Genomic DNA, 13,923 nt, shown 5'->3' on the forward strand with positions numbered 1-13,923 from the left:
CCCTGGAATTCCCAGTTAGACCCCAGTTACAGTCATGAGTTCAGCCTTGGGAGCCACAGACTTAAATTGTTTTTCCAGCATTTTACCCAGCCGGGCGTCCCTGCTGGACTCTGCGCTGGAAACTCTCCCGGGGGAGAGCTTGGTGCGCAGGGGGCGTGGGAAGTGAAGGGAGGAGGCACCCGGGCTGTGGGGGAGGCGGGAGACTGAGCCGCTCCGAGGTAAGGAAGGGAGCCGCCACAGCAGAGGGGACAGGAAAGGAGCTGCTCCTGGCCGGCCTCTTGGCCGCTTCCTTCCCCTGACATGACAGCCCCGCCGGCCTGGCTCCCGGCCGTGGCCTTGCAGCGGCCTTGGCACATGACTTCCCATCCTGCCTGAGAACGGGCCGGGAGAGGTCTGTGCTCAGGCGGCGGCTCCCCCAGCTTGGTCCCGCCTGCCCTGCTTGGGGGTTGGGGCGGGGTGGTTAGGGGGGTGGGGAGCTGCAGGCGGACCCGCTGCTGGGGTGAGGGGCGTCTGTCCTCTTCCCTGGGAGGAGGAATACGATGGCAAGGAGACTGGAGAGGCCTGACAGTACCTCGGAGCTCTGTCACCTGGAGCTCAGCTAGCGAGCCTAAGTTCTTGTCACATGGAAAACTGGGTGACCCTCAGTGCGCACCCCACAGAATTACTCAGATGAGAGGGATGCCCTCAAGTGCAGGGTCAGCTCCATTGGCGGTCCCAATAGAAGCCATCTGGCCACGGGGGAGCTGGGAGCACCGCCCTCTGCCACTCCCATCCCCACCAGCAGGTGGCGGGACTCGCCAAGGCCGTGCACAAGGATCCGTGCACAAGGATCCGTGCACAAGGATCCGTGCACAAGGATCCGTGCACAAGGCCCCAGAAAAGGAGTCAATGGCTCATCCATAAGAAGGTGGGGGAGAGGTGTGTGCTGGTCGGCTTCCACCTCTTGGCAGGAAGGGAGGATGAATCCATAAAGTGGTGAGCCTTCTGCTGTTGGAAAGGAATGGCTTTTGCCTTTCTAGAGGTCCAGAGAGGGGCTACTGGGAGAAGGTGCCAATAAACTTGGGCAGGTTAAATTCTAATTCTGGCCCAGCTGCTGGCTTCACTTCCCCTCCTTCCACTTCATTTTCTCCTACCCTCCCCCCCTCCTTCCATCATACTTGATCACATTTACTTCCATTCTGTAGCAGTATCTTCAGACTGATCTTTCAGATGGGGTTGAGTTTGTCTGGCAGGCACTCGAGCCTAGTAACTTTGCAGAGTTAGAAACATTACTCTATTTTGAGATGTGGGGAGGGTGTGGGTTGAGAAGAAAGGAAGATGAACATATTGCAAATTCTGAAAACGAGGATCTGAGCAGTCTTGGCAAAGTTGGCTGATCCCACTCTGAGTGATCGGACCCTGGAGAAGGTTTCTGTGGTGGCGCTGGTGGGTGTTGAGGGAGCTAACAGCTTGCAGTGGGAGTCAGGTAAACAAGCTGGGGCTGGAAATGTCTAAGGAAACTGACAGTGGTGCCTCCCTGGATTCACACTCCTTCCTTGTCACATGACTTCGAGAAGAGGATTCAGGCACATTCAAACCCAGTCTCCTCATTGAAGAGAAGTTAAGAGGGGCAGATACTTAGAGTCACATAGCACAGTGTCTGTTGTGGCCAAAACCAAGGCTCACCCTGCTAGTCCAGTGATTAGAACCAGATGGCGCTAGTGGTAAAGAACCTGCCTGCCAATGCAGGAGGTGTAAGAGACGTAGGTTCGATCCTTGGTTCAGGAAGATCCCCTGGAGGAGGGCATGGCAACCACTCCAGTATTCTTGCCTGGAGAACCCCTTGGACAGAGGAGCCTGGTGGGCAACAGTCTACAGGGTCGCAGAGTTGGACACGACTGAGTGACTAACATATTCATTTCTTTCATTTTCCTCCTCTCTCAAGATGAAATGCATACCCTGCTTCATTAGGTTGTTGTTAAGATTAAATGATGTTAAGTCCCTAGAAATGACCAAGAGATGGTTTAACATTTTAATAAGTAATCTTCTGATTTTCCTCTCCGAACCTGTGTAAACGTGTATAACGATATGTATGCTAGTGTGCATATCCTAATAAACGGGATTATTTTTAAACCAGCTAGTTTTCATCTAATAATACATTGTGACTGCCTTTCCTTACCTCTAAATAGCCTTCTCTGTTACTTGATAGCTGGCTAGAACCCTGTGATATGATGGATGGAGCTGAATCCATATTCTGGTTTTGCACTAACATAATGCATTTTTAAACAAATTGGAGTAGATATTGTACCATGAATGTATCTCTTGAGGTGACGGAAGCTTCCCACTCGTCTCAGAACATAAGCTAATCCTCCCTCCCCTGGTGTGAATGAGGATCTGGACATCCTCCCTTTGGGAGCTCAGAGCCTCCTTAACTCTGAATAGGGCAGCATTATGAATTTCATACACCGGCCCTAAATGGGGAACTCACACTCTGCCTCTCCTCCTGTCTCCCCACTTAAATCTAAAAAAAAAAAAAAAAAAAGAATGTTTATTTATTTAGTGTCTCTGGTATGAACTGTCTCTTGGTTCCCAAGAAATCACAATCAGAAAGTCCACTGTTCCAGTTTTGCTCTCTGGTGTGTTCTTTCAGAAGCGCTTTGTCCTTCTTAAAAGGCTTAGAGGTAAAAACACTATGATTTCCTGCTTCCCAAGGTAGACCCTTAAGCCCTGCCTTTCATGGTGGAGAGCAGCAGTCATTTCTGTACCATTCTGGGTACCATACCCTGCCATTTTAGTTTTATGAGTTTCTGGTGGTGCTCATTCTTATTTGATTCCTTTGCTTTATGGATATAAAATTCTTCTTGCTGGTCTTAGGTTGGCAGAAATCATTGATTAGGTTCCCTTTAAGTTCCCCCCACCTCTGTGCTGCTTTTGCTTTTAGTCACTAGCAAACCAGTAGGTCACAAACCTTCCTCTTAACCTCTCCATCCCCCATCTTCAGGGTGTATTACACATGTTGACTCAAGGGGTATAGCTGTCAATTATAGAGATTGAGCTCCAGGAGACAAGAGAGTGATGGGTAGAAGTGATTTAGGGTCAAGAGTCCCTTGAGGGATAGACCTCTTAAACAGTTTATGGTTTTAAAGGGATTTTCTCCTATGGCCTAGTCCTGCATTTGGGACCTGGCGTTGTAACCACTTAACACATTCTAAAGGGACTCTGCTGTGTTTCAGGATACTGCTGAGTGACCATCCTCAGTCCCAGCCATTTTCCTGCAATGTTTAAGAGAAAGGCTTGATTTTTCCCTCTAATTGAGGGAGTATATCATCAACTCTAGATGGTGCTGGTGGTAAAGAACCCACCTGCCAATACAGGAGACATAAGAGACGTGGGTTCCATCCCTGGGTCAGGAAGATCCCCCGGAGGAGGGCATGGCAACCCACTCCAGAATTTTTTCCTGGAGATTCCCAGGGACAGAGTAATCTAATGGGCTACAGTTCATAGAGTCACAAAGAGTCAGACAGACTGAAGCGACTTGGCACACACATAGCACACACATCATCAACTCTGAGGATAGATATAATGTGTTCTTTAGGGCCATGAGCCCGTCAGAATTAAGGAGGGGCTGCAGTGTCTCTGAGGTCTGTTGAAATGGCATCAGGACTTAGAAGAAGACTCTGAATTCCACATCTGGACTACTCAGAATATCAAGTTCAAGTATTTTCCAAAGTGCTTTTTTAATGTTTCCTGCTGACACTCTCCCTGAGAGAAAGGTTAAGTAGCATTATCCTCCTTGCACTGATGAGGACACTGAAACAATAAGAGGTTTACTGACTTGCCTTGGGCTCTGGGGGAAGGCTGGCCCCACTGGAATGGCAGCTGCCCGTAACTCCTGCTTTCCATGCCCAAGAGTCTGGTTGCAGAGCCCAGGCTGCCTCTGGGAAGCCCTCTCAGTGAAAGCAGGCAGGAAAAGCTGAAGTAGCTTATTCAACCATAATTTTTTTCCAAACATTTTTTTGATGTGGACCATTTTTAAACACTTTTCTTGAATTTGTCACAATATTGCCTCTGCTTTATGTTTTGGTTTTTTGCCTGCGAGGCAGGTGGGATCCTAGCTCCCTGACCAGGGATTGACCCCACCCCCCCACCCCATATTGAAAGGCAAAGTCTTAACCACTGGGCCACCAGGAAGTCCCACTGCTCAGCCATATTCTCGCAAGTCCTGTTTGGGGACTGCCGAGGCAGAGAAAGAGCTGGACACTTCAAAGTCAGTCCAAGATCTTTGACCTATAAACTGTTTTGCTGCCTTGAGCTAAGCTGTAAGAGTGATAGATGGCAGGGGTCAATTATTTTTGGCTCAAGTGCTCAGACTTGGCAGGGCGCCCTATACATTTGATATATAAACCTGACATCTACAAAAGGTTTAGGAATCTGATGTCATCTCTCTACAGCTCACATGATGGCCTGTTCTGTAGAGGGGCTCTGTAGATGGCAGATCCTAGAAGATCCACCTCATGTTTTAAAGAGAATTAATTGAAAAGGAGGCTTGTCTGGGTGGCAGAGGAACAGTGTCAACTCGCAAGGCCACATGCCAACTCTCACTGGACTACAGTTCGATCCGCTTCCATCCATGAAGTGGATGGGTTTCCCTGGTGGCTCAGACAGTAAAGAATCTGCCTGTAATTCAGGGGACCTGAGTTTGATCCCTGGGTCAGGAAGATCCCCTGGAGAAGGGAATGGCTACCCACTCCAGTATTCTTGCCTGGAGAATTCCACGAACATACTAGCCTGGCAGTCTACAGTCCCATTGGGTCACAGAGAGTCAAACACGGCTGAGTGACTAACACTTTCATGAAGTGGATTATTCTGTTAAAATGGCTCTATGGCTTTAATGATGGGGTAACAGTGGTATTCCTATTTTACACATGAGAAACCTGAAGCTCCAAAAGGGGACTGCACAAGCCTAAGGCCAACTTGTAAACAGTACCATTCTGGGTACCATACCTTTCTGTTTTAGTTTTGCCGATTGTGCCAAGGGATGTTCCTATTAAGGTCGATCTACAATTAAGGTGCATAAGTAAGGCAAAATATGTAATCAGGTTCTAGAGATGGCTTCTGATACAGAGGGTCCCTGCGTCCCCTCCACCTGTCCCCAAGAGACCTACTAAAGCGTGAACTTCTTGGCTCACTACTCACAGGAAGCAGCAAGTCCTCACTGCAGAGCCAGGTGCTGCTGCTGGGAGTGACGCAGTCTTAGACGAGAAGTCAGTACACTGATGCTTGTTATTCTTGTGTCGTGACTGTACTTTTCCTCTGGTTCCTTCCAGACCCCCTCCTAATTAGCTAACATCCTCACAAAGACTGTTGTGGGTTTCAGGAGGTCAAGATGCTCGCCCCCGCCACATACCCAGTTTTACTGAGGAATAATTGACAAATAAAAATGGTGTATGTTTAGAGAAGGGCAAGCTTTAACAAGAGTAAAGAACTCATAGAACTTTGAGGCAGCATGATTAGTTTAATCCCCAGTTTCTGCCAATCTGGCTGAGATGGCAAAGAATCTGCCTGCAGTGCAGGAGACCTGGGTTTGATCCCTGGGTCGGGAAGATCCCATGGAGAACGCTGAGTGACTATCACTAACACCAGCAAGAAAAATTTTATATCAGTAAAGTAAAGAAATCAAATAAGTGTCACCAGAAACTCATAAAACTAAGATGGCAGGGTACGGTACCCAGAATAGCACTGCTTACAAGTTGGCCTTAGGCTTGTGGGGTCCTCTTTTTGAGCTTCAAGTTTTCTCATCTGTAAAATGGGAATACCACTGTTACCCCACTGTTAAAGCTATAGAGCCGTGCTAATAGAATAATCCACTTCATGAAAGTGTTAGTCACTCAGTCCTGTCTGACTCTCTGTGACTCCATGGACTGTAGCCCGCCAGGCTCCTTTGTTCATGGAATTCTCTAAGCAAGAATACTGGAGTGTGGATAGCCATCCCCTTCTCTGGTCAGGGTATCTTCCCAACCCAGAGATTGAATTCGGGTCTCCTGAATTGCAGGCAGATTCTTAACCGTCTGAACCACCAGGGAAACCTATCCATTTCATAGATGGAAGCGGATCGACTGTAATCTGGTGACATTTGGCACGTGGCCCCATGAGTTACCACTGTTCCTCTGCCATCGAGACCAGCCTCCTTTTCAGTTGATTCTATTTACTTTGAATCATGAAATGGAGCCTCTAGGATCTGCCGTCTAGGGCTCGGAACTCTATACATTTTATTGGACTGTGCCATCAATTTTCATGGCAATCAAAGCCAGACCTGGTGAGGGGATGAGGCCAGACCCACGTGATCTTGATCTGTGTTTGTTTTGTCTGGAGCAGGTATCCCTGGTCACCTCCCTCATCCTGTTCTTCCTGGATGGAACAAGAAGACAAACAGGGTGTGTGTGAAGCCCAGGACTCACAAGACAAGGGCATGGGCTCTGATTTTGAGAACTGTGAAGACAGGGAAGGGGACCCAGACGAGAGAGGAATGGGCTCTAACCCACAGGATGCAGACAAGAGAGAAGGCCACCTGGAGCGGGAGATGGGCTCCAACCCACAGGATGAAGCTCTGAGAGGACGCTCAGAGGAGAGGGAACTGATGTCTAACGTCTGCACAGGTGAGCAAAGAGCTGGGGAATTTCCATGGAAGTTGCCCCATTCACATTGTTTTCTAGCTCCTTCAGAGTGATAATCAGGGGCAGCATTCTTAGGAGGCAGCTTTCTAGCTGCTGCTGCTGCTAAGTCGCTTCAGTCGTGTCCGACTCTGTGCGACCCCATAGGCGGCAGCCCACCAGGCTCCCCTGTCCCTGGGATTCTCCAGGCAAGAACATTGGAGTGGGTTGCCATATCCTTCTCCAATGCATGAAAGTGAAAAGTGAAAGTGAAGTCGCTCTGTCGTGTCCAACTCTTAGCGACCCCATGGACTGCAGCCTACCAGGCTCCTCCGTCGGAGACCATTAAGCAGATTCTGTACCGCCTTACAGCATCTTTCCAGGTGGTGCAGTGGTAAAGAATCTGCCTGCCAGTGCGGGAAATGCAAACAGACACAGGTTAGATCCCTGGGTCAGGAAGATGCCCTGGAGCAGGAAAATGGCAACCCACTCCAGTCTTCTTGCCTGGGAAATCCCATGGACAGAGGAACCTGGTGGACTAAAGTCCGTGGGGTCACAAAGAGTTGGGCATGACTGAGTGATGGCACACACACTGTCTTAAGTCTGAGGAACATCTCATTTCTTTAGTCTGGTCTGGGGAGGAACTGTAGCTGGTAAACAAGGGTGAAGAGGGTAACTCACTGGCGTGCACTTTATAATACAAAATATTGCTATAAAATGACACTTGTTAACAGCACAAGAAGGAACGCAGGTAATACTGGGTCCTACCATCCTGGGGTTGCTGGAGAGTTATATGAGTTGCTTAGCACAGATCCAGATGTTTACAGTTACAGTCATCATCCCTGCTTGCAGATAAATAAACCCAATGGTAAGAGACTTGCCTGGGTTCACATGCCTAATACCCAAAGTGCCCAAGGGCTCTCCTAAATCTTTGCTGTTCTTCATCTGGAAAGAGAATACTGGGCCTCCATCCACCTCCTTGGTTCCATCTTTGGGCTTTTGTTGCTTGATCCTGCTCATGCCCTGGGAACTGAAATGAGCTGAAATACCTTACGATCAGAATCCTGAGGTGACAGTTCTTCCCCAGGACACCTCCCAGACCCCCTGTGCCCTCCCCTGCAGTGCACAGAATGTCTTTCACATGCCTGGGGATAAGCAGCCAGAGGCAGATAGATGTGTGTTCCGGGTCAGCCCCCAGGCTGGACTCACCAGCTAGCTCCAGATCCTGCATTCACCTCCCCTTTTCCCTACTCCCTCCCCCCCACCCCCTTACACACACACACACACACACACACACACACACACACACACACACACACACACACACACACACACACACACACACACACACACACACACACACACACACACGAGAAAAGCCCTTAAGTTGAGATGTGTTTGGTTTGTTGTTCCACCTTAAGCTGTTGCAGACTGACCAATCATACTAAAAAACAGACCAGTGAGTTAGGCCAGGTGGTTCTTGTGGTTGGCCAGAGTGGTCTTGTCTTTTGAGGCTAGGGCCTTGAAAGGGATTGGTGGCTCATAGAGTGGAGCAATCTCTTCTGAGATCACAGAAAGTCCCGCCTGGCCCAGAGTTGACCATCTCAAGCGCGCCGCCAGGGCTTCAGGCGGCCACGCTGAGCAGAGCCCCAGGTCCAGTGGTGGGGCCTAGGCCCAGAGACAGCTGCTTGAAGAACTGGAGGGGCAAGGGTCAGATGAGCGCTCTCGCTTTAGGCCATCCCTGAGTCTCCAGGTGGGAAGGAGGCTGGAATTGGGGGTTGAGTGGGCAGGGACCTTGGAGAGACATGTTAAGAGGTCCCGGGAGAGGAGATTACCCTGTGGCCCACACTCTTACTGAGACAGGCTTCCTCTGGGTTTACCTCTTGAGTGCCAAGCGCAGTCACCCCCATGGCCGCCTTTTCTGTTGCAGAGGGGCTGCTGAGTGAGGAAGATGGGGTTGCAGGCCGTGAGGAAGAGGATGACCAATCTGGCGTAGCTGAGATGGCCATGTTCCCAGGGCTGTCTGAGTCCGACAGCATTTCCCGGAGCCCCCAGGAAGAGGAGGAAGAGGAGAGCGCAGGGGAGAACCGGCTAGAGGAGGAAGAGGAGCAGCCACCCCCCGCTGTGCTGCCCTGGAGGCGGCATCTCTCCCTGGGGAGTCGGCACCGGGGCGACAAGCCTGCCCACCGTCGCTTCCGCCGCCTCCACCACCCCATGTCCATGGACCTCGGTGAGCTCGACAGCCTGATGGCCAGCATCATGGACGCGCCCACCATCTGCCCCGACTGCGGGGAGAGCTTCAGCCCCGGCGCCGCCTTCCTGCAGCACCAGCGCATCCACCGCCTGGCCGAGGCCGCCGCGGCCGCCAGCCTGGAGCCCTTCGGCTTCGCGGGCGAGTGCGAAGCGGTGGTGGGGATGATGGGTGTGGGCGGGGGCTTCGCGGCAGGGCCGGCGCTGGCCCGGCCCCCGCGCGAGAAGCCCTTCCGCTGCGGGGAGTGCGGCAAAGGCTTCAGCCGCAACACCTACCTGACCAACCACCTGCGGCTACACACGGGCGAGCGGCCCAACCTGTGCGCCGACTGCGGCAAGAGCTTCAGCTGGCGCGCCGACCTGCTCAAGCACCGGCGGCTGCACACGGGCGAGAAGCCCTACCCGTGCCCCGAGTGCGGCGAGGCCTTCAGCCTCAGCTCGCACCTGCTGAGCCACCGGCGCGCGCACGCGGCGGCCAGTGGCGCGGGGCCGGCGGCGCTGCGGCCCTTCGCCTGCGGGGAGTGCGGCAAGGGCTTCGTGCGCCGCTCGCACCTGGCCAACCACCAGCGCATCCACACGGGCGAGAAGCCCCACGGCTGCGGCGAGTGCGGCAAGCGCTTCAGCTGGCGCTCGGACCTGGTGAAGCACCAGCGCGTGCACACGGGCGAGAAGCCCTACATGTGCTCCGAGTGCGGGGAGACCTTCAGCGTCAGCTCGCACCTCTTCACGCACAAGCGCACGCACTCGGGCGAGCGGCCCTACGTGTGCCGCGAGTGCGGCAAAGGCTTCGGGCGCAACTCGCACCTGGTGAACCACCTGCGCGTGCACACGGGCGAGAAGCCCTTCCGCTGCGGCCAGTGCGAGAAGCGCTTCAGCGACTTCTCCACGCTCACGCAGCACCAGCGCACGCACACAGGCGAGAAGCCCTACACGTGCATCGAGTGCGGCAAGAGCTTCATCCAGAGCTCACACCTGATCCGCCATCGCCGCATCCACACGGGCAACAAGCCGCACAAGTGCGCGGGCTGTGGCAAGGGCTTCCGCTACAAGACGCACTTGGCCCAGCATCAGAAGCTGCACCTGTGTTAGGGCTGGGCCCAACGGAGGCTGCCCGGGGCGGGGTGGGGGTGGGAGATCACGTGGGGACTAGGTGTCCTGGGGACAGACCCTATAGAAACAGACGGGGAAGCGGGGCGGGAGGCACAATCTGAGAACGACTGCGGAGCCTTTTAGGTGTTAGGAGTCCCGAAGGGGTGGGTTGAATAAGAGTTGTTCTTTGGGAGGTGCTGTATTTTGCCTGCCTCCTCCCTAACGGTGAAATGTTTGGGAGATGTCCTTGAGCGTGGTGATTTCATCAAATGCACGCTGTAGGGAGTAAAGAGTGTGGAGGAGCAGGCATTTTGAGGAATTACAGGAAGAGGAGATATGGGGTGGGGGAGGCTACAGGATGGCAGGCAACACAGTAGGTTGGGCCGTGATGGCCTCTGGGAAGCAGGGAGTGGGTGTGGATGGAGTGAGAGTTATGGGATAAAATCAAAGGCAGGTATGAGTAATTCTATCCTGGCTTCACCAGGTATTAAGCCACTGTTTGCCCTGTTCCCCCCACATCAGCTGCAGTCCCCACAAAAAGTAGAGGAACTTTGTCAGTCCTACAGGAGTGGATATTTTGTGTACGCTTCCCTTCCTTTCTCTGAGCCACAGCTAGCTGCTATTTTGAGACGTCCAGGGGAAACTGGGCAGAATTTTCAGCTACACACCCTCATTTCCAGGGCAGAAGCTCTGAGGTTTAGAAATTCATTTGTAACTGGTTTTCAGATCAGGGAGCGCTTGGTACTGCTCCTGGTTCTTTGCTACTTTAAAGTAATCTAGCTTCATGCAGGGTTAGGGTGGTCTATGTGGATGAATACCCCCGCCCCCGGTGGCAGGTGTGATCCAGGCCCAGTGTTCTTTCAGGTCTCCTCTGTGGTCTTTAAGTGCTGGGAAATGGCCAGCCATGTGTTTCTTTTCCTTTCCCAGGTCAGCTTGATGCTTGTTTCAAGTGAAACGCGGGCCATCAATGGTGACCCTAGTGGCCTGTTGCAAAGTCAGTTTGCTCAGAGTTTTGCTGGCCTTCTGGGAGAAATCCAGGAAAGCAAGATGTTCCCGTGCTGGGGCGCAAGGCTCCTGTGTCTCATTGGTATCCCTGTACCTCTCCCCCTCTGCAGTGACTGGGGAGCTATCCCAACTCCCACCTCCACCCATATGGTTACGGGCTCTGGTCTGAGCAGAAATTTCTCTTTCCTACACAGGGAGGCACAGTAGAAAACTCAAGACTACACAAGGAGGGCACAAGCAGGGATAGGTATGGATGCAAAATTGCCAAATAGCACAAGCAATGAATGTTGTCTGGTGGTTCTGTAAATGCCAAAATAGCACTTTTGTATTTGTAAAGTGCTTCATGCTTTTGAATGATTGTTAGTTGTTTCTCACATCTTTGTGAGGTAGGACAGTATTATGACCCCTGTCTTAGGGAAGGCCAGGGGACAGGAATGCGACAGGCGGTTCTGAAGAGAGGCAGACAACAGTGTGGATAGGCGGGTCTGACCTATTGTGCTCTCTAGTTCAGCTGCTAGGAAGACTCACCTGTTGTGATTTATATAATAAGGACACTGAAAATTCTTATGCTTGATGGAAAAACTTAAGGCTAGTCTAAAAGGGCCAAAGATGTCCTTGTTGACAAAGCTGGTCTTTGTCATGTAATTAGAGTGTCCTAGATCTGTTCCATTTCTAGTCGGGGCTATAGATGACTCTTGTATAGACTTCAGTTACCTATGCTGAAAATCCCTCCCTTAGGTTAGCCTTTAGAAGGTAGAGTTGTGGAAAGCGGTTTTGTTTTATTAGTGATTGTTACCCTCTACTTTTCATGAAAGCATCTTCACAAACTGTTGGACACACTTGACAAGGAAAAAAAAATCCACAAGATCGTTTTTGTCTTTTAGCAAACTTTCTATGGATGCTGGTAGGTTATACTTGGTCAGTTGTATTTTAGCAAAGAACTTCTTTGGGGACTGTAGGAAAGCATGTTTTTGCCATCATAACACTTAAAAAAGAAAATCCTGAGAAATCTGGGTTTGTATAATGCCTGTTGATCTTGCTCTCTAAATTGGTTTATTGTTATTCACAAATGCAAATAGATTTTTAAACTATAGATAGTTTTGGAAGATACTAATTCCTTTTTATTTTGGTTGAGAGTAATCTGAGCAAAGCAAGTGTCCATTATTTATTCTGACTCTTGAAGTCTGAATACTAAGTGTATAAGACTCACATGAAAATAATATAGCCAATTTGTAGGTAATCTTATTCCTTTTTTTTTTTTTTTTTAAATGCACATCTACCTCTTCCAGCTGTTTTAAGTTCTTTCAAGTCTGTGCCTATGAAATCTCATCCAACTTTTGGTTATTCATGGGTTTATGATCCACATTCTGGGTCACTTGGTCTTTTGCTGACATTTTCATACTATTGCAGTCTCATCTGCAGCAGCTCTCGAGCATGGGTTCAATGGGAAGAGGAGGCTGAAACTAATGTTCAGTAATTTACTGGCAGCGGAAATCTTTGGATGTCACTGACCTCCTCTGTTCTTTCAGTTACCATAGATAAGAAAGCCAGCTACTACTTCAGGATCCCTTCTATGAGTGCATCCCTTAGCAAAAGAAAACAGTCCAGCCACCAGCTCCCTACTCATGGTGCATCTAAGATGTGATTCCATTTTCCTTACAATTCTTCAGGGAACATAGCTGCATTAAGTGAGGTTAAATGCATTCAGGAAGTTGTTTCTTATATTTAGTTCTAGAAAATTAGTATTTCTAAAGCAAACCCTGGTAACTGTGGTTCACCCCTAAAAATGTTCATCTGAAGACTCTTTCTACCAACTCATTCATGATGGTGGAGGCAAATGTATCATTTGTTTCCTGGGGAGCTGGGTCAAGTGCAGGCTGCACTTTTCTGAGAACAGAGAGCAGGTTTAAATAGGTTACATGGCTTGATTAAATATTGAGCTCTGAGTTGGAAGAAGATAAGTTAACCCCTTGAGCCATGTGGCCTCTTTAAAATCCTGAGGCTATACATATGTGAAAAAGTACAAATTAAGAACCTGTGTTCATAGACAATCGGAACTGTGTTTCTGAAGTTTGTGCACATTTTCCTTCACTGTAATGTTATTTTACAACTGTTTGTTATAATAGTGAATAATTTAATGATCCTAAAAGTAACAGGTTTTGTGTGAATGTGTGCTTGTGTATGTGAGAATTACCTTATTTTCAGGTTGTTTTATTTAAATGATGGTTCCTTGGACAGCATTCTGGTGTTCAGCAACCAATATGGAATATTTGTCATTAAATCCAGATCAGTCTTTTACCATGTCAGTCTTTCTTCTTTACCCATTAAATAGCACTTGTCACCCATTAAATATCACTCAGTTCAATCTATGGAAGTTATGCTCTGGTAGAACAAGGGTCAGCAAGAAGCCAAATCCAGCCCCTCTTTGTGTGAATAAAATTTTGTTGGGAGACTTCCCTGGTGGTCCCGTGGTTAAGAATCCACCTTTCAATGCAGAGGACTCGGTGTGATCCCCGGTCAGGGAACTAAGATCCCACCACAACTGGAGAGCCCAAGTAGCAAAAAAAAAAAAAACCACAAAAAAAACACTGCAGCAAAAGATCCTGAGTGCTGAAACTAAGACCCAACAAAGACAAATAAATATTTTTTAAAAAAATTATTGGGATGCAATTCTACTTAGCCTTCTTTACATCGTGTCTATGGCTGCTTGTGCACTAAATGGCAAGGTTGAGTAGTTGTGACAGAGGCTATGTGACCCACGATCCCAAGATATTTACCACCTGAATCTTTACAGAAAGTGTCTGCTCACTCCTGATTTAGAATGTCTAGGTGGATCCTAGATCATTCTGGAATTGGCTGATGTCTTAAGTAGTCTGCCCATTCTCACCAATAGTTCAGAGCAACATTTCTGCACTAATGTGGCTTTGGGCTGTTGGGAATGTGTTAATTT

General features: G+C 49.6%; 1 protein-coding gene across 1 annotated transcript; it reads left to right on the forward strand.

The window, feature by feature from the left end:
* The first annotated feature begins 6,280 nt into the window (after window positions 1-6,280).
* Window positions 6,281-13,269, forward strand: ZNF697 (zinc finger protein 697). The gene is made up of 2 exons (XM_061121030.1): window positions 6,281-6,635; window positions 8,560-13,269. Exons 1-2 carry the CDS (start codon window positions 6,392-6,394, stop codon window positions 9,966-9,968), a joined length of 1,653 nt encoding a protein of 550 aa, XP_060977013.1. The 5' UTR covers window positions 6,281-6,391; the 3' UTR covers window positions 9,969-13,269.
* The last annotated feature ends 654 nt before the right edge of the window (window positions 13,270-13,923 follow it).

The sequence above is a fragment of the Dama dama genome, chromosome 20, assembly GCF_033118175.1.
Source record: "Dama dama isolate Ldn47 chromosome 20, ASM3311817v1, whole genome shotgun sequence".
NCBI lineage: Eukaryota > Metazoa > Chordata > Mammalia > Artiodactyla > Cervidae > Dama > Dama dama.